General features: G+C 37.1%; 1 protein-coding gene across 50 annotated transcripts in view; it reads right to left on the reverse strand.

The window, feature by feature from the left end:
• The window catches only part of para (sodium voltage-gated channel paralytic), an 84,793-nt gene that overhangs the window by 45,314 nt on the left and 17,107 nt on the right, over window positions 1-22,372 (reverse strand). For 26 of the 50 annotated variants that reach the window (XM_089473888.1, XM_089473869.1, XM_089473864.1 and 23 more), the window contains 8 exons: window positions 16,862-17,017; window positions 16,506-16,711; window positions 11,852-11,980; window positions 8,909-9,000; window positions 8,484-8,760; window positions 8,083-8,392; window positions 6,588-6,896; window positions 2,681-2,743 (listed from right to left, as the gene is read on the reverse strand). In XM_089473888.1, the coding sequence (XP_089330014.1) occupies window positions 2,681-2,743; window positions 6,588-6,896; window positions 8,083-8,392; window positions 8,484-8,760; window positions 8,909-9,000; window positions 11,852-11,980; window positions 16,506-16,711; window positions 16,862-17,017 (1,542 nt within the window). The remainder of the gene's footprint in view (window positions 1-2,680; window positions 2,744-6,587; window positions 6,897-8,082; window positions 8,393-8,483; window positions 8,761-8,908; window positions 9,001-11,851; window positions 11,981-16,505; window positions 16,712-16,861; window positions 17,018-22,372) is intronic. The other 24 variants (XM_089473901.1, XM_089473894.1, XM_089473874.1 and 21 more) reach the window with 4 other exon arrangements.

Here is a 22,372-nt window from a genome sequence, read left to right on the forward strand (position 1 = left end):
ACACAAAACTGTTTAAAGGTAACTGTAGCTGTAGTAGTAGTAGTAGTAGTATAACCAGTAAATAGTAGTAGTAGTAGTAGTAGTACGTAATAGTAGTAGCAGTAAATAGTAGTTTCTTGTAGCTGTAGTTGTCAAAGTGGTGAATTGTAGCAAATATTATGATGTACGATTATTATTGAAAAACATATATATAAGCCAAGGCTTCGGTTGGCATGATTTGTATGAGGGATACACAAACAAAAAATGCTTGAAAATCGAAAGAAAAATATAACGAAAACTGAACTCAATCGGAACTCAAACAGTAATTGATATAACCGGCACAGACATATATCGGTATATATAGACACGCACACACACACACTTGATGCTCCCTAACGTATCGGATCAGAGTTGGTTAACAGACAGACAGAGAGATGGAGAGAGACAGAGAGAAAGAGAGAGATACAGATAGAGAGGAAGACATGTTGACTTGAGGAATAAGAAATTAAATGTCAAGTTATATATATAAATATTAGGGAAATAAATAAGTATATAGCCAGATTGTATTGTACATATGTTTATATATATTGAATTTAATTTTTATTTGCATATGGACAACTCTATAGTTATTGGAGTACAGATACAGATAGATATTCGTACATGACATCAACACATTACACAATGTATGGCTGAGACCGTGACAGTGAACAGTGACAGTGATGGTGACTGTATGCCTAATTCGGTAACAGTGACCGTGACATTGACTCTGACTGTGACTGTGACTGTAACCGTGACAGTGACTGAGACAGCAACAGTAACGGTGACAGTGACTGAAACATGACTGTGACAATGACTGAGACAGTGACTGAAACCGTGACTGAAACAGTGTCTGTAACAGTGACTGAAACAGTGACTGAACCAGTGAGTGTAACAGTGACTGAGACAGTGGCTGTGACAGTGACTGAGACAGTAACAGTAACGGCGACAGTGACTGCAACAGTAACGGTGACAGTGATTGCAACAGTGATTATGACAGTGACTGAGACAGTAACTCTGACAGTGACTGAGACAGTGACTGCGACAGTAACTGTGACAGTGACTGAGTCAGTAACTGTAACAGTGACTGAGACTGTAACAGTGACCCTGACTGGGACTGTAACAGTCTCTGACTGTGACTGTAACAGCGGTTGTGACAATGACTGAGACAGTAACAGTAAAAGAAACTGTTACAGTGACTGACACAGTAACAGATACGATAACAGTGACGATGACATTGACTGTGACCGTGACAATTTCATTCTGTGCGTTCTAGGGATACGTGTGCTACAACCTGCTGCTGGCAAGAACTGTTCATTTTACAAACCGATGCACGATATCAAATGTTAAGTTGGCTGCACCTGAGAATGTTTATAGTATATATTTGTCTAACTTCCAGCTGAGCGAAATGAACAGTTCTTTGCTCACTCATTAGCTTACGATAGCTGTATAGCTGTACACAGACATATGCACATACATGTTACAGGCATACACACACACACATACATACATACATATATATAGTTACACTCACACACACACACTCACACACAAACGAGCCGATAGTACAAATACTGATTGGTTTAGTTTTATAACATTCCGTAAAACAGTAGAAAACAGAGAGACAGAGTGTTGAGAGTGAGATTGTAGAGTTAGAGAGAGTGAGTGCTGGTACAGTAGTAGGTACACTTACATAGGGTATATGTAGTTCAAGAAACATCAAACATGACCAAAATATCACAAAATATAATATATGTGTACCAATAATAATAATAATAATAGTATATTTATATATATATATAATTAGATATGTACGTGTATGTTATATGTATATATAGATTTTTACAAATTAAATAGTTTTATAGTTATAGACAAATAGGCTGGGTGACTTATGGCATGGACGACAAGAGAAAACATGTTGAGATACCCAAAAGAAAAAAGACACATAAATATAAACAGGAATCGAAACAAAAACTAAAGTCGAAATGGTATGCGCCTAAGTGAATGCTGAGTCATGTATGTTTATCTGCTATGTTGGTATCTATGCTATGTATGCTATATGTATATCGTATACCTAGTGCAACATCGATGTCTACTGTGAATGAGTTGTCCTGCGACTGCTTGTTTTGTTTGGTTTCAGTTATATCTGTGCATTTTTGAGCAAATGAAATGGACAGCAATAGTTCGATTACCATCAGGTCTAAGCATGTGTATGGCATGCGCACAGTGGGCTCGATAACTATTTCTTTGCTTAAAAAAGCACATACAAACTCTAATGAAACAAGAGAAGTCAGAGTATGCCCAGATGAGTTCGATTGCGAGCTGCAATATTTGCTGATATTTTATGTGATGCTTTGTCGAATGGCCCCACTGTGCGTTCTCTGTGATTAGCACACCCACACACACAAGTATATATACAACTATACATATCCCATATCTCCCTGTGTATGTGTGTGTAATTGCAAGTTATATACAGTTTAACTTTTCGTTTGAAACTCTAGCTAGATGATATGAATAATGATTGCAGCGACTGTAGTACTTGGATGCTCTTGTTATTGTTGTTGTTGTTGTTCTGGTTGTACTGGCTGTCATTGATTCAAGGATAACAAGGATACGCTTGGTGTCTATATGTGTGTGTGAGTGTGTGTGTGTATTGGGCGCTTACCTTGTGAGAACTACGTGATCCCCTGCGTATGTTAAACGGTGAACCAGGTAAGGATAAGGATGTCTAAGTTGTTGTATTTTTTTTTTTTTTTTTCATTTTTACAAATAAAATATAAATAGAAGAAAAAGAAAAATGGAATCAAATAAAATATATATATATATTTATAGAGATGTATGTAAATATAGTTATATCTGCTAAGTTTTGGTATTTATACAATTTGCTGTCGCTGTTTCAGCTTGTTTCATTGGAAAGCAAAAGTTGATTGTGTTCAGATACTCGGAAGTACTTTGACATTGTTGTGTATGAGATAATATATATTTATATAATGATCCTGACACGTAAAAGAATGAAAAAAAAAAAAAAATAACAAATACATAATTTAAATTTAGCTGCAAATTGTTAAACATTTCTCTGTGTGTGAGATGTGAGTCGGCGATTAGAGGATGTTTCATTATTGTTCTACTTCAGCGCAGCGTTTGGTTTAAATATAATTTAACTATATTCAAATCAACTAAAGACATTTTGTCTAAAAATGACGAAAGTTCTAAGAATCATAGTTTAAATGTTAAAAACAAAATATATATATATAAAAATTTTAAATGAATTCTAATTTCTACAGTTTTAAGTTGAAAATCTCTAGACAAACTGCGCGTCTAGATTAAGTCCTACGGGGATGCATTGTACAGTTGCTCTAAGAAAAACGAATACGAGGTACCACAAACAAATTTTAGATATGAAAATTACGTCAAGTTTGTAAATCGCCAGCTGCCGAAAGTCATTTGAGACCTTTTTTTTATCAGTCAGTTCTATATAATTTGATATAAACTTAGGATTCTAGAAATAGATTTTATTTATGTTCTATGATTTCTGGGCAATAATTAACAAATATTTAGGGCGCCTGGGGATTACTATAACATCTTGTATTTTATAAAAAAAATTGTTTTTTTTTTTATTAAAAAAAAAAAAAAAAAAATAACTATTTTTGATCTTGATTTTTAGTTTTCATTTCTAAAATCTGATTCCTTGCGTTTCTAACTCCTCTTGGCCTGTGTAATTTGTTAGAACTGGAACTGGAACTGTTTCAGTTAATCTATCGATTTCAGTGTCTGCTTGAAGTGTGTAGAAGAGTTCGGTTTATTAGAAAGAGCATTAGAGTTAGAGAGTGTGAGTGAGAGGCTTACAGAGAGAGAAACCTACCTGTGGCCCATTTTGTTGGGACCTTTTTTTTTGTGACCAACTGTGACTGCGATTACGACTATGAGTATAGTTAGTTTTTTATTGGAATGCAATCGCTGAGCAATTCAATTGGCATTTAAGAGCGAGCTAGCAAATGCGAGAGCGAGACAGCAATAACAGTATTTTTTGGTGAGAGAGTACAAAGTTCGAATAAAATATTTGCTATGATTTGAGCACTATTTTGGACCCGTACTACCTGGGATTCCATTCAGTGGATTTCCAATGGTTCTTGATTTACAAATAAGCTAAGCTTTGGTCAGCAATCAATCAGTCAGTCAGAGATAAAATGTAAGTTAAGTCTACTTTATATATCGAAATTATTAGTGTTATCTTATGTGATGCGTGTGTATTTGTGTAGAGTCCTCAATTGATTTCCCCAAGCTCGTAGTGCCAGAGTTGGAAGTTTCAGTGTGTCTCAGCCGCTGTGCGCTAAGCAAATGCTTGCCAAAGCCAACAAAAATTATCGAGAATATATATACATACACATATGTATGTATATATACATATATATATTGTATTTAGCATAATTATGTGGGAGTAAAAGAATCCAGAACTATATATGGACATGCTGCAGCATGTGGGTGTTATCGCTTCGCTTATAGTTATCGAATTTATCGGTGCTAGTGTAACCATTGTGCCGTACTGTACTTGAGAGCTTCTCTTTGCTAAAATCGAACTTAAATATTTCGTTTTTCTTTCGTGTTCGAGCTTCTTTCAGCCATGTATTAGTCGCAAGTAATTGAATTGAAATCAAAGCAACGTTCACTGAATGCATGCAAATGAAAAGGCAGCCATAAGACAGATTGAAATCATCGAATCAAATCAGTCAACTATGATATAAATAATACGAAAATGATGAAAGATCTTTGCTTCTGAAATTCAATTGCAGAGTTATGAAAAGCCCAAGCTGTCCTATGCAAGTTATTTAGATTGGTTAATTAGTTAGCTTTAGATAGATTAGATTAGATTAGATAGATACGCAGAGTTCAAGCACAAATTTTCGACTGATTGTGAGCTGAGAGGTGTGAAAATGGCTCAAAGCATGTCATTGTTGCACTTCGATTGAAGCGGCGTCTATTGTAAATGCGATTTTCAAGTTTCATTGATTGGCATTGGGTAGTCGTCCTTGGTAAAAAGAATGCTTGCATTGTAATGAGATTAAGCATCGTTGAATTTGTGTTCGTATTTTGAATTGATATATTTAATAAAATTGGTTGTTGTTGTTGTTGTTCTTGTTGTTGTTGTTGTTGTTGTTGTTGTATTTGAGCTCCAATTACGTACAACCGAAAAGTTTTCACCTAAAGCATTCCGAGCAATGAGTCAACTGAAAACCTGAACTGAAAAATATCGTTTACAAATCCAAACAGATACCCGTTAAATAAGTTCTTGAGATCACAAAATCAAAATCAAAATCCAAAAATCAAAATTTTCTTATGCGAATGCCAATTATAAGAGCCAGCTAGAAGCTACGAGCATGAACGAAATAACAATTTCAGAAAAGACTGTCTGATCACTCACGCACACAGACACACGCACGCAAGCACGCTTACACAGGCACACACACGCACGCAGACGCTCAGAAGCTGAAAGATACAACACGCACACGTTGACAAATATCATGCACTAATACAATCAAATTACTGGCTAATACAGTGAAATGCAATTTCAAAGAAAGAGAGACAGAGAGAAAGAAAGAGAGAGAGAGCGACATGTATGTATATACACATACATACACATAGGAAGAAAGAGAGAGAGAGAGAGAAAGAGAGAGGGTGGATGGGTAGAGCGAGACTACAAATTCTCTGGCTCTCTATATAATATATATATTAAATATATATATGTATATATATATATGTATATCTAGTTATTTATTTATGCATGACACTAAATCTATTTATGTATATAGAAAGAGAGAGAGCACTAGCACTACTCGTTAGATTAAAGGCATATAGGTATCGATATTGGCTAGTTATGATAGCTATAATATATAATTTACAAATGAAAATAAAGAGCAACAACAACAGCAGCAGGAAAAGTTAATAATATGTAATTAGAAACGACGAATGGACAATAAGCAGTCTGAGCGAGAGCCAAAACTCTCTCAGCGAGAGTTCGCGTCGGGCAACGAGTGAAGACGAGTTGAAGTTGAGCTCGTTGCATTCATGGACAATGAATGAAGGCAATCAAAATTCGATCAGCGATCAACGACCACTGATCAACGATCAACGATCAACGATCAATGATCAACGATAAACGATAACAGACTAAATATCAGTATGGCAAACAAAGGAGAAAGGAACGCAAACGCATAAAGAAAGAAATCACTCATACCACACTGATTGCAACTAATAAACGATATAATATTTATTGACCGGCCATTTAGCTGCATATGACAAAATCGTAATCGAAATTGTAATCGAAATTGACATTGAAACCAAACACAAGTTCGTTAAGTATATATTCCTATAGAGTACAGTTAGCATATAAGTATATATCCCAATAAAGGTCAAAGAAAAAGATAAACCACAATTCAACAAGGCCAAGAAACGATCACAGAAAGACAAAAGAACAAAAAATAGATCAAATCAAAATTCATATAGAAAAGAAAGGTAAATCGAAACGAGATAAAAACGAAAGAAAAGGAACTTATTAATGCGCTCGGAATACTTACCGTGCTCACTTTACGAACTTTGGTAGCTTGGTGTGCTGTGGTAGGTGCTGGTTGTCTTTGTATAACGCTCACCGACTCCGACTCCACTTCGACGCTGCGTATGGACATCTTCTCCTTGTTGTTGTCGTCGTTGCCCTTCTCACCGCCCACGAATAGCTCATAGCTGATACACGAATACGTTGGACTCTTGGCCATTTCGGGATGCAGGGCCGCCTCCTCGGCGGCGGCTGCATCTGCGGCGGCTTGCGCCTGCGCATTGGCTCGCTCCTCCAACTTAGCGGCCTTCGCAGCGGCCGCCTCTTCTGCCTCCTATAATGATATATATGCACAGAGAAAATTGTTTGCTGATCTGGAAATGGGCGCGAGTTAATATCGGCACGGCGTTGCACATGGCATAAGGTATTTATATATATATATACATATAGAGATAGAGAGAGAGAGAGAGAGAGACAGACAGAGACAGAGAGAGATTACATGCAATGGGAGTGGGGGAAGATTTCGTTGGATTTCGGTGATTTAAGAACAAAAGATAAAGTTCTACATTCCAGGTATGTACAGTCATATGTAGAGGTTAAAAATATAAGATGATTTCAAGTGCGGTGCTGGGATCGGGAAGAGTTTTTCAAATGGATTGGGATCGGGGCTAGGTCTGATTCTTTCTATACAAATCTATTTGTATTTGATTTTTTCTTTTGTTCATTGCTTTTTACTTTTAAAAACTCAAAAGAACTCATAAATTGTGCACTTAAATGATATATAGTATATGAATTGTGTTTAGATACATCTATATATATATATTTAGATTGATTAAGAAAATGTACAGTCACTAGTTTTAGTGCCAGATCTTTGGCATGACAAATAATTTACTTGCTTTACACGATAGATACTAAAACTGAAATAAAGCCAAAATCATAATTTCGAATATATATTTTATATATATGTATATATATAGTTTGAAGTTTACTGGAAATCGGTAAGCAATATGCATACGTATAAGTATGTGTTGATAGATAGATATTTGAGTTAGTTATACAGAGAATATATATAGTTACGCATATATATGTATATATATGGAATTTGGTGGATAGGTGTTCTTTACAGCTCTACACAATCGAATCGTGTGTGTGCTACATACATAGATATATAGACAGGAAGATGTACTAGAATGTGTTCCCATCATCATCAACTACTCTGACAATAATGTAGGATCGATAGAAATTGAAGTTGAGATTTAGATTGAGATTGAGATTGGAAATCGTGTTAATAATATTCATATAATAAATATATATAGTTCGTAGCTTTGTAGTTTGTTGGTAATACATACATATACAAAAGAAAAAAGCAACTCTGTTATATCGGGTAGATATTTTCAATGATCAATTCGGCGCTTGGGCAATTGAGATTGAAATTATCTACCGTTCTTTTCAAGTGGCTTATGGTAGTGGTGGTTGTTAGTCCATTGGGCGTTTGGGTCTCTACTGGGCCTTCTACTTACACGTATCGCCTCCTCTTCGGCAGCCTCCTCTTCTTCGGCCTTCTTTTGCAATTCGTCATATGACATGGCAACAATGGCCAAAATCAAATTCACAAGATAGAATGAACCTAGGAAGATGATGACTATAAAGAACAGCATGTGCCAGGGTCCAGCGGCGCGTAGCACCAGCTGGTACAGGTCCTCCCAAAAGTCTTGCGTCATCAGACGGAAGGCGGATAGAAATGCCCAACCGAATGAATCGAAACTGGTATAACCATAGTTGGGATTCGGTCCAAACCCCTGGAGACACACGTAATCGTCATCGCATTGACTGCAATCAATCGATACCATACGATCATCAATATCGATACAAATATGGGGAAGGGGATGTGGTGCAGCAACATCTATTGCGATCTACTCACCCGGCGCCAGAGATATTGCCACATAGCGGAAACGATATGCCATCGTCCTCCGAATACCAATTGGAAATATTGCGATTATGATAGTCCCAATTCTCATCGGTCAAGTTGCCCCAGGAACCATCAAGCGGGAATTTCTTAATGCATTTCTGTGTCAGCACGCCCATGTAGATTTGGAGGCCCATCAGTGCGAACACCGAAAGGGAGAACATTGTCAATATTATCACATCGCGCAGATTTTTCACAGACTCAATGACCGCTCCGACGATGGTTTTCAGGCCTATAAAAGCGGGTTATTTATATGTTATGTGCAGATTATCGTGAATTCATAGACTGTACGGTATAACAGTTTGTATAACAGTTCGTATAACGGGTTGTATAACAGTATAACAGTTTTAAATTTTTATTTTTTTGTTTCAAAATCATACCTGGAACAATGGCTACGGTTTTTAGCGCACGCAGCACCCTAAACGTTCGCAAGGCTGCTAGATTACCTAAATCTATACCCATGGTCACATAACTGTGCGCGATCCAAGATTAAAGGTCATTTGTTGTTGTTGTGGTAGTCAGCAATTGTTGTTGTTGTTAATGTTATTAACGATGACAAAAGCAAATATACATACACATGAAATGTCATTAAATATTTGGCAATTATACAGATATATGTAATATATATTTTTAATATATATAATGCTATCGATCTAAGTATGTAAAAATAGAGATTTGGTACGAGATTATGTTTGCAGTCGTTAGTAATTACAAATGTAGAGATTTGTTGTTTCATTCTTTTTATTAGATTTACAGAAGCTTGCTTCATGTATGTATGTGTGCGTGTGCATATGTGTGTGAGTGTGTCGTATAGTTTATGTTTGTATTCTTGTTAAATAGAGCAGCAAAATAAATCAAATAAAATGGATTTTGAATTATAAATGAATTTGATTGGATGTGAAGGTGTCAGTGTGTATGTATGTATGTGTGTGAGTGTGTGTGTGTGTGTGTGTGTGTGAGACGCATGAAAAGTGAAAATGGATTTGGCCAGTTAGTGGGCCCCTCGCCTTCTCAGCTTAATGATTCATTACGACAATGGGCCACAAGCTGCGGAGAGCCAAGTTCAAGTCACACCTGAGGCAGGTGCAGCAGTTGCTTCCCCTGCCATTGCTGCTGTCACATCAATTGTTTTTACATGAGCGTGTGTGTGTGTGTGTGTGTCTGTCCGTGTTGCTATAAAAATATTTATGTACGCACACAAGCGTACCATGGAAATAGCTGGCACACACACACATACAGAGAGCGGGAGAAAGAGAGAGGGGGGAAGAGGGAGAGAGACACACGCTGATAGAAGCGGTTTTGGTGTGGCCTGGTAATGTCCATTTGCTTGAGTTGTTTGCCTTGTCGTGCTGTATGCTGTCATCCTTTGGGAATTTCACGTTACTTCTGCAGCCAGGCAAACCTAACATTTATTTTTCATGAATATTTATCGATTTGGACGCATATAAATACAGTTAAATGCACACACACACACACACAGAGAAAGAGAGCGAGAGAGAGAGAGAGACAGCACGTGTGCATATAAGGTAGTTCTCTCTCTGTCACTCACTCCCCCACCCTCGGCCCCCTCTCTCAGCGAGTACATGCTCGCATTGCGTGTAAATTGGCCATCTAATTGGGCTGGCCTCTAAACTGTTTACCCGGCAATATATATGTATGCTCATATATATCATATATATATAATTATTTATGTGTGTGCTCGCTCAGCCATAAGCAAAGCTTCATATGCTGCTCCAGCCACATTTTTTATTCTATTCATTTTGGCTTCAATTTAGTGTTTTTAGTCGCGTCGCCTAAAAGCGCGCTTTAAACTTTTTGTGCCACCAACTGAGGAATGCCATGTGAGCTGTGCATGTGTGTGTGTGTGTGTGTGTGTGTGTGTAAAGGGGGTGGGTTGGGCTGTATGGCTTGTCCAAGGCTGCGCGTCTATGCGGCGCCAGCGAAATGCGCTGCACGAATAGCCCAGCCACGTTACAGCAACCTCGAACTGCCCCCCACCCCACCGAGGGCCAAAAGCCTGCAGCTCGGGCCAAGTAATGCGGGCCAAAAAAAAAACCTGTCGCTACCCAGACAAAGGGCGCCCAATAAATGGTTAAATTGGAGCAAAAAGCAATGAAACGAAACTGTCACGAAACGAAAACGAAAACCAAAATGAACAACAACAAACAAAATGCCAAAAAAAAAAGAAAAAATAAATAATAATAATAATAATATCTTGCAGAAACAAATAAAGAAAAAGAACGAGCACAAAAAAAAAAGTCAAAAAAATTTGTTTATGACTCTGCCTTGGTATTTCTTGGTATGGGATATAATCATAGGCAATGTGTGTGTATGTGTGTGTGTGTTGGGCACGTCATTAGTAACGGCACAAAAGAAATCAATAAAAACACTCTCAACTAACGCGACTTTTCGCTGCCCCGCGGCTCACATGGCGTATGTGTAATTTTAGCTAAGCTACCTTTTGCCCATACGTGTTATTATTGTTAATATTGTGGTTGCTCCTCTTGTTGTTGTTGTTGTCGTGACATTTTGTCCTGTTACTCATGTGTGTGTATGTGTGTGTGTATTAAAATTAAAATGCAGTGCGCCCGTTTTTGGTTAGACGAAACGCTTTCATATTTCCCAATGAAAAACAAAATGTATATAACAACAATATAAGCATGTAATGACAACACACACAATCACTCACATACACACACACACTCACACACAGCTGAAATTTGCATTTCAATACTGTTTTGCATTTATTCAATTTTCGCTCATTTTATTTTGTCTAATTTGCATAATTGAAACAAAATAAATATATAAAAAGAAAATTTCTCTGCTTTCATATAAATATTTTTTTCATGATTTTTTAAACATTTAATATATATATTTTGTTGTTACTGTTTTTATGGGCTGCTAGTTAATTAACATACGATATGTATTAACTACATTTTGTATTCATTAAAATGGCTAAAACAAGAACGAAAAATGAACTGAAATGGGAAAATAATCAGTTAATGTGGCGTGTATAACAGTTAATGTTATAGAATAAAGGGCGATTACGATACAAGATACAATACGATACGAGATTCAAAGAACGAAAACAAAAAGAAGAAGAGAACAAAGAATGAACTAAAACAAAAACGAAAAGCGATATTTATATTTATAGTACACATACGAGTAGAGGAGCGTGATGTCGTAGTATGTATATATAGAGGATGATTAATGAGATCTGTGAGATATGTCTGGTTATATATTGACGTTGAGTTGACGTTGATGAGTTAGTAAATCGATTAATATTTGTATATATAGTTTGATATAATAATAATATAACTCACGCTAAAGCTATTACTACGAAGTCCAGCCAATTCCATGCATCTCTAAGATACGTAAACGGGCATAAAATGAAACCTCGTGCCATCACTTTAACAGCTGATTCAAATGTGTAGATTCCGGTGAATATCACCCTAAAAACGAATTGAATTTCGAATGCAATTTGTTTTTTTTTTTTTTTTTCTTTGTTTTTCTTTTTAACTTTTCTTATTCTTCTTCTCAGCATTTCCTTCATTTGTTATTGTTTATCGTAAAGTACGCGTAGCTTGAGTGCACTTGCTGCCTGCTTAGTTCGGATTCTCTCAGTTATAAATCGATAAACGGCTAGCCGTTCGATGACATACCCTTGCAAAGTATTTGACATCGATATATAGATATATCGATAACATCCGGAGGTTTTTATTGAAATCCCGAATTATTTTCATGTAATTTCATTACATTTCTTACACACATTCGACATTTTCGATTAGAATCGATAATTCATCGATAGCACTACAACACATAGACTTCAATTATCGGAATTTCTCTGCAAGGGCATTGCAAATATAAGTGAAAATGAACTCAAAAAATACAAATTGAGAAGTAAATGAAAAGTTTGAATTAATCGTAGCTGCACTATTCGTATAGCTGATGCCTTAGAATACCAGAATATCGCTAAGTTCTGGATAATTAGATCCTAGCCTTATTTATGCTTACGTATAGAACTTAGTTGCTAGCTTAACCCTGCGCTTAATCACTTATTTACTGCCATCCTTAAAGACCACGCTTAGACTAGTTAAATGCAGGTGGAGCAAACAGTGTTGGAAAGTGCACGAATGCGCACATGGCCAAGAGGCGATGCCTTAACGGCACCTTCTTTGGCCAGATCAAAGGGCATCATGCACAATTGTTAATAACAAGCACTTGAGATGCCAGATAGACAGACAGTTGTTCCACGTCTCGTCGACTTGTGCCAATTGTCAATGTCAATAATTGTTAATAAGTGCTTGATGATGATGATGATGATGATGCTGCTCCTCGTTGCTGCCACTGGTGGCACTGCTGTTCTCTGATGTAGGCGTTTAGATCAATAAGCCGACCTTCGGCCTGAATTCCAGCTAAGGCAGCGCTATCTCTTCTGTGTCTGTGTGTGTGCGTGTGTGTGTGTAAATGTGGGTATGCATCTGCTCTGTGTCTTTGGTTAGTCATTTGACAGATTTAAATCGACTTGCAAGTGACTGGCGAACAGACAGTCAGTCAGACAGGCAAGCAGACAGAGGGACAGAGTCAGAGTAGGACAGTCAGGCGAGTCCAGCTGCCCGCCCGCCTGCAAGCTACAAGACTGGGCCAGGCGTGGGCAACGTGTCTCGGGAGCTGCAACTAGTTCAAAGTCGCTGGCTGTGGGCCGTGTCGAGCGTTGCGTTTGACCTAGGCCCCAATGCCTGCGAAGGACACTGGAGTTGCGTTTTAATTGCAGGTATTATGTCTTTCTGGGCGCCCACAAGTGCGCCCACAGCTACAGCGGCGGCTGCGGCCCAAAGCGGTCGACCCACATAGATGCGGCTGCCAACTGCTTAGATAGGCGCTCTGACAAAAGTTTAAACGCTCTCTCTCTCTCTCTCTCTCTCTCACTCTCAATCTCTGTATCTGTCTATCTGTCAGGCTGCCTATCTCTCAGTCACCCACTTTTACTATCTTTCTATCTCCTTCTTACCCTTACTCTCACTCACTCACTCACTCACTGCATGTGTGTAGGTGCTGGGCTTGGTGTTGCGTGTCTCAAGTTATGCGACAGCAGCTGTGCACTTTTTTTCGGGTCCTGAGCGCAGCCGCCGTCGTCAATTGCGGCCCAGGGAGCTTGGCCCTAAACGCGGCGGCAACTGAAGATGGAGACGGGAAGTCGGAAAACCGGAGCCGAAGACGGAACTGGAGTTGGGCATGGAGGCGTGTTGAGTTGCCATCGCAAGTTCAAGTGGGGCTCCTACACATGAGCACGCACACTCACACTCACACACATGCACGCGCACACACTCACGCACACACACTTGTGCGTATGCACGTCTATTTATTAGGGTGCTCGATTCTGATACCAAATCTGCGACAAATTCTTTGATATCAGCTAAAAAAATGACGTAACTCTTTTCACTTTTGTTGCTTCTTCAAACGCTTCTTGCGTTGTTTTCTTCTTTTTGTTTAAGCATTTTGCTCGTTCTTCATTCTTTTGTTACGTGTTCTTCTTTTGAGCTACTTTACGATATTACAGGTACACGAGCTATGTACAGTTACGGCTAAAGAAGATACATGTACTTCGTACAGTGAAGCATATTTAAATGGATCTGCTCTTCTACCTATATACATATATATCTAAATATATGTATGTTTATATATATATATGTATATTTGTACTCTGATACACATCTATGTGAATCGAATTTGATTTATCAGCACTTTACAATGATGAGAGAGAGCGAGTCTAAGGGTGGGAGTTGTTACGGAATACGAGAAGAAGCTCTAGAGCGATATATCTAGAAGTTATATATGTATAAACTATACCAGATTTTGGCAGACTAGAGCTACGTATACATGTTATAGATACTAATAATTACAAACTATAAACTATTGATATCTAATAACCAATTCCTTATAGCAGTGCCTGCAGCAAATCGCATACGTATACAGTATACTATATCTCGAATATCGTATAATATATATCGTATATAACACAGCATATTTTATCGTTATCGATTACCGCATATCGTAACATATTGTATATAATATACATATTGTATATACATATGTAAATATCGTACATCGTCTGTCGTATACATACAGAATATCGGATATAGTATATATGTTTATCGCATTTGATTTATGGTTTAAAGTATATGGTATATAATACAACGTATTCAGTACACAGTATACAATATATCGTAAAGCGTATATCGAATATCGTATATCGGGTATCGTATCGGATGGATCGATTGATTTATTGAGTTGCTGAGGCACTGCGCATAGAAATCAAGTCAAACCCCAATAGTATTTGGTAAAGCCAACAAAAATGTACAAAATTTTGATTTATGACTAAATATGTAAGATTATATTGTATATCTATATATATATATATATGAGCCATTAACGTACATATGGTACATGTGTATGTAAATATAATATCGATATACATATATGTAATTATATACATATATATCATTTTAATAGACATTTACTTCAACGGCATGATAATGATACTAATCTGGTATTCTACGTCGCTATTAATATACTCATAAAATATGTAACAAATTTGTAAATGGTACAATTAAATCGATTGAAAAGGATATTGTATATAATACGGGTTTGGGCTGTTATCGTTACTTAGTTACGTACTTAAGCTACTTAGAAATAAACGTATAACAGTATAGCCACAGGGCTATATTCGTTCTAGTCTACGTCCAAGTATATTACTAAAAACTCAATTCAAAAATGTTATCGAATTTGATTGTGATGAATTCTGTTGTTTTTACGAAAACGTGAACAAACCAAAAGCATTTGGCTCTCTGGCGCCTGAAGGTGGCCAGTTACAATATGTATGTAATTACATATGTATTTAGTATAGTTACAAATATTAGTTAGTTAGTTAGGTTGACTACAATTCAATAGATTAGAGATAGTTAAGAACGCCCAGGTACTAATGCGTTTTCGATTAGGCAATTTACAAAATGAGAGGCATTGAAATGTGTCTAAACTTGAAATAGTTTTTGTAGTCGATTTATCGATAGTTAAAATGTGTTTTTTTTTTTTTTTTTTTTTAATTTTTTAGATAACGGAATGCAGTATTATGTACGTGATGTAAGTACAATCGAATATAATACAGTTTGGCCAGCAGGCTCAACAGGTTTTGCGCGGCTGGCAAAAGCTGCTGAGCACGACACGCGGCTACGCCTGCTGGCCGAATGAGTTTTATAGCAATGAGCTTGCAACTACTACAAAATGTTTAGTTCTTTTCGATTTTATACAAATTCCTGGGCATGGGCTTTACTAGATGTTCATTACCTGTCGGACGCTTTGAAAAAAAAAAAAAAGTGAAATATATTTTAAAATCGTTATCGTTCATCGTTATCATCATTTTCTTTGGTTTGTTGTTGTTTTGTTCGATTCAATTTTCTTTTCTTTTTTTTTTGTATTTTTCGCTTGGTTGTAAATTAAAGTTGAAATAATTTTAAGTTTGGCCTAAATACACGTTCGCATCAATATCGAAAAGTTACAATTGAATATAAATAGTATTACGTAAATATATCGATCTATATGTATATATATATAAATATATATATGTGTGGTATATATATATATATATAGACCTCAACTTAGTCGAAAAGGAAAAAGCAAAGAGTTTAAACAGAAACAAAAATTAAGAATCGTAAATCAAAAGAATTATTTAGCTAAGGATTATCCAAAATATGTGTCTGTATATTGATACATTTATATATATATATATATATAAAGAGAGAGATATATATTGAATTAAGACCCAGAGTTAAACGAATATACATGATCAGTATGTATATATAGATAGATGTATGCACTGGCAGTATGTGTACTCTCGGACATACCACTACACTTATGTCATGTATGCAATGTAGCGGCTGCGCTAGCTAGAGGCTAGAGTTTCTAATTGGGAATACTTACTCAGTGGACTCGACCGTGGGCGTTGTCGGCATTATCATCAATATGCAGTTCACGAGAATGGTGGTAATGATAAATAACGAAAATAATGGATGCACTAAAATGTAAATGGCCACACGACGTATCGGATTGAATGGATCGAGCAGCCACATTGCTTTTGATGCAGAAAAGCGAAAAATATCTTTTCCCTTGCTTACAACTACGAATGTCTGCAAAACGAGATATACAAACAATTGGATGGATTTGGATTGCAATTGAATTGGGTTCGGTTCGATTAGATCAGTCAATTGGTAATCGGCAATCGGCAATCGGCAATCGGCAATCGCAATCGATAACACTGATTTGGGACAAACACTCACCAGTACATTGCTGTAGTATGGATCGATATCCTCGAGAGGAGTGGAGGCCAATTCCGGCGGGAAGCTGCCCTGCAATCGAACAGGTATTGGCACACCCTGTTCAAGTGTAGGATCCGGTTGTGGACCTTCATCCTCGTCCTCGTCATCATATCGGATCTGATAGTTCCGGTACGTTTCAGACGTTTCAGGCGTTCCATGAAGACAGAGAACAAACAAGTGCGCACACAAATATTAGCATAAGCAGGAAAATCGCTTTCAATTGTCATCACATATATACATATATATTGATATACATATATATACATATAGTGTATATGCACATATATATATTTGTAGTTTGTCCATTGATGTTAACAAGTCATAAGTGGTGAGTAAGTAGGTAAGGCACATTAGTAGGTTAGTTTAAATGAAAAAGTTAAGGCAATCACAGTAACTAAAATGTTATTTTCAATTTTGAAATATTCTAAAAATAGTTTTTAGTTCTTGTAATTTTCGTAATTCGGTTTAAAATTTTGCATAGCACAGTTAGTGGGGGCATCAGATCATAGATGGGAGTTGAAATTTTGTCGTGTTTTGGAATCAGAATTCGAGTTCTGAACTGGGTCAGTATGCAAAAGCTATAACCAAAGTGAACTTGGGCCAATCACTCTCATTAATAATTTCATTTAGATATTTATCAGATCTGGATTGAACATTTCTATATACAAGTCGGAAATTATAGGGTATAGTAAAGTAAAAATATATTGTGAACTATAGATTGAAAGCGATTTGGATTCGTTCATTATTTGCATGCAATACAGTGTTTGTATTTAACCAGTGTTGTGTAACTTCTGTACAAAGCATGTTGAGAGTCATCAAATCGTGCACGTGCTAAAGGCTTACATATAGAGTTCTTCATACATACTACATATTTATATATATATATACAATCAAGCACACTCACACACACTCACACACACACACATATTCACATTCACATTCGCAACTCATAGGACACGCCATTTAGACAGAAAACTTGGACAATTCCAATTTGGAATTGAGTTCAGATATCATTTTTCGTTCATTTTCGCATGCCCGCTCGCGTGAGTGAAGAGGGTATATTGGTTTTGTTAGACAAATCAGAAGAACTTTTCTATTTGAATATAGATTATATAAATATTTCAGATAGATCAAATGTTACAGTTATATGACAGAAACCTTGCATAGGTTATATAGATAGCTAGGCTAACTTCATCTGGTAGAAAGTTCAAATTATATGAATAAGCTAGGTTAATTTAGATAGTTAGTTCCAAGGTGATTTATATACTATATAGCTAAGATTGAGATAACTATTTGATCAGAATCTATATACTTATAGGTTATCAGATAGATAGTTGAGATTATCTGGGAAAAGTGGATAGTGGATTGTATTTTAGGCTCTATAGAAGAGTTGTACAAGTAATTCCCTGAAAGACAAGATATATTCAATCTGAGCTTTATCTCTACTAATTGTAGTGTCACTATCAGCTCGTATATCTGTGAACGTGTGTTACGCCGTCGATTGCAGCCCGTCATAGCAAAGTTCTTAGTTGTTTTGTAGTTTTTTGGCTTTTTCATATTTCTTATGACGATGATTATTTTTGTATGCTTTGGGCAACTTTAATTGCCCTGTCATGCATATTGTATGGGGGACAATATTTGTGTCCCATTGCTGGGGCCATGGCACGTCTATCGATTTCAAGAAACCCTCACTCAAACACACACACACACACAGAGTGCGGCTGTATCGATGTACAAAATAACTAGGTATTGTGCTCGTAGTTAGTTTTTACTTTCCATGGACATGGATATGGACATGGACATGCAATGCCAAAAGCAAAAGTAAAGCAAAAAGTCGAACATCAGCGTCATGAAATTGTTCGAGTTACTATAAAGATACACTAGCATACAGAGAGAGAAAGAGAGAGAGAGACACACACACACACACACACAGTGGCTATAGCAGCGCTAAAAAAAATTCCATAATAGTTGGTTTGTTTGCTTGTTTGCTTGGCGTGACAATTAGATTGTGTGTGTGTGTGTGTGGGCCTTTGCACTTGTATTTGTGTGTTGACGCAATTGCGCCAACGAATGGGGACACAGGGATGAAGCAGGAGCCGAAGTCGTAGCCGGAGCCATGACCATATAGCCAGAGTGCCGCAGTCCCGATGACGGCCAAGGGGCAGTCCAGGGGCCGGGCTGCCTTTTTAAACAGACCAAGTCAAGTCTATATTTAAACTAATAAAAGGCAAAACCGCACTACAGGGCTCACACTCTCAAGCACACACACACACACACACACACACACACACACTGACAATATGGCGGTTACAACCGGATACGTCTATTCCTGTTGACTTACACACAGAGCGAGAACTTATGACGCATGCAACGACTGGAACTGGAACTGGAACTGGAACTAGAACTGGCGCACAGAAAACAATAATTGAAATCTGTATTCAAAACTTTTGCTTATGTCATTATAGAGCTCGTCTACATCTTGCGCTTCGCGAACAATATTTACAGTTAGACGAAAGACCTAGAAGAATTTCGAATAGAATTTTATGTGGAAAGAATTTATAGTCGTAAGCTGAGAAACTACACAGACAAAACTCGTTTACACTAGAAAAGTCGGCATATATGGTATAAAATACTCATTCACGCTTCATATGTAGGATCTATATATAGAACAGCTTGAGGGAGGAAAAGTGGCCAATAAATTTATCTGCTTATAATTCTATATATATAGGATATAATATACAACTTCTAGTGTTAAAGATAAGGCAGAGTTTTCAATGAACATTTTAGCTAGTAAATTCGAAGAATTTAGAAGACAATAGTATATTAAGAGAGAGAGAGAGAGAGAGAGAGAGAGAGAGAGAGAGAGAGAGCGAGACTGTCAAAAACCAATATACTCTCTTTTAGCCCATGTGAACGAGCAAGCAACGCGGACGTGATAGATATTTAACGATTAGATTGATAACCTTTGCCAGGCAAACAAGGACGTGGGCGCTACCTTTGACATTAGAGAGCTGTCATGTCTTCAGCGTTGCCAGATGCATGAAATATTGAGCGATTCAAAGCCAATGAAATTGATGCCTTCTACAAATATAGCTTAGACTAAGATGCAACATGCAAATGCAATAATGCTGCGCACACACTCACACACACACACACACACACACACACACACACACACACACACACACAAATACATAAATTCATATATACACACTCACAAATACACACAGAGTTGAGATGTCGAGCTCTATTGTTGATTAGCTACTTAATGCCAGCTAGAAGGCATCGCACTAGGTATAATTAGTTAGTCAGTTATCTATGCATATATACGAGTAGAACTAGAGTTGAACAAGCAAGCAGCTACAAATTAAAAACAACTCAACTCAAATTGCCTGTGGAGTAGCTTCTGTCTAATTAATTGCCGCACTTAATGCGCAGCTTTCATTTCGAGCTAATGAACTGCAGAAGGCGATAAAAAAAAACCCCAAATGAGAGTTGAAATTTATTCAAAAATTGTTGTATAAAATTAAGGCAATATACTCTTTACTTTTTGGAATTTACAGGGTATGCCGAGTAGTTGGGCATACCCTATGTAGAGCAATGAATCCCTGTAGCTGCATATCTTTTAGATTAAGTCTATGACTTCAGTTATTTACAGGATATACAAATGTAGATAGTCTGCTCAAGTATTATACCTTTAATTATAGCAAATGATTATAGGGTATAGACGAGAAAGCGAAAGAGAGAGAGCCTTTAAAAGCTAGAACGCGGACATGCACGCCTATTTTACTGATCAATATACGCATATGCTCAACGGACATACCCTTTATTGTCCACAGGGTTACAGAGTATACAGAGAGACAGAGCTCTTAAGAGCTATAGCTCAGACATGTATATATATATATATATATATATATGTATATAGATCTATATAAATTTGATTAATAGAATTTAAGACAAATCTGCATAATCCCAACAAGCATTAGTGGGTAAGCACATTACAGGGTATACGGCATAGTTAAACTGAAAATGAAAGAGGGATAGGGATCCCAGATATCTAGAAGACGGACGGAAAGCACTGCAATATGGAGGAATTCCAATGTTTGTTGCCTCAACTAGCATACCCCTCCAGTTACCCCTCCAGTTTACAGGGTATGCAATATTAAAAGTATATATATGTATAGCTATAAAAAGGCAAAAAAAAAAAAAAAGCTGCGCATTAACTTCGTTTCAAATGCCAAAGTTCGCGACAATTATAATTAATATCATTTGTTGTTATTGTAATTGTTGTTAAGGCTGTTGCTAATGTAGCTATTGTTGTAGTTATTGTCGTTGTTACAGTTGTTGTTGTTGTTGTCATTGACGTTTGAGCACTTACTTCAGCATTTACCATTTACCCACTTACTGCACTGCGCCCAGGCACGCGCTGAGTCACCATTCAGATGATATATTATGATTTATGTATGGTATATCTGGATGTATGCGGTATAATACTCTATGTATGCATATTATACCGTTAATTGTTGTGCTCGGCAATGCGAAATTTTGTTTTCAAGAAAAACAATTTGGCATTTGCGCGCATAAATCATCAGACATCTGCATAGTATGGTCAAAAGAAATCGTTAACCTGAACCTAGGCCTGAGCCTGAGCCTTAACCTGAGCTTGAACCTGAGCTGAGCTCATCTATTCAGATAAATAAATACATCCATATAAATGCACGCACACACACACCCACACACACACACACACACGTATAGATAGAAAATTGTAAAATATATAGTATATATATGTATATAGAAAAGAAAGCGGCATAAATATGTTTTTAGCGATTTGTTGTTGTTGTTGTATATTTAGTTTGGACAAGGATTATTCGAAGCGAATTCGTAATTGTGAAGCAAAGTTTAACAGGCATATACACTCAGAGAGAGTGTGTGAGAGAGAGAGAGAGAGAGGGGGTGAGAAAGAGTAGGGAAGAGCCAGAAAGCTTTTCTTCTTTCTTTTGCAAACTTCTATGTATGCCTTTAGTGATTGGAAATCCTTTGAGTCCTTTGCTTATAAGCGCATTAGCACAGCTCAGGCAATCGACACTAGCCGATGCTGGGAAACTGCTTTAGGAGGCAGCAGGAGGCGGAAGGCAACCGGCAGGAGGCAGAAGGCACTCGGAAGCTGGCAGCTGGCTGTCGGGGATCAGAAATCAGTGGCCAAGAAGCCATTTAAGCACGAGCGGGCACAACTTTGTGGCTCTGATTAAGTACGAGTAGTTAAAGCACTGTGCAACACAGTTTTCGTTTCATATTAAGATGTAAGCATTAATTAATATAACGCGATATTGAAATCGATTTTCGATATCATTAAAATGATTTTACACCAATGTTTCTCAGTTACAATTGAAATGGGGCAACGAACTCATAAGAATCATTGCCAAGTCCGAGTTGTTTTTTTTTTGTTTTTTTTTTTTTGAGTCAAGCTCA

Source organism: Drosophila arizonae, chromosome X, assembly GCF_054131065.1.
Source record: "Drosophila arizonae isolate 15081-1271.41 chromosome X, UAZ_ARI_1.0, whole genome shotgun sequence".
Taxonomy (NCBI): domain Eukaryota; kingdom Metazoa; phylum Arthropoda; class Insecta; order Diptera; family Drosophilidae; genus Drosophila; species Drosophila arizonae.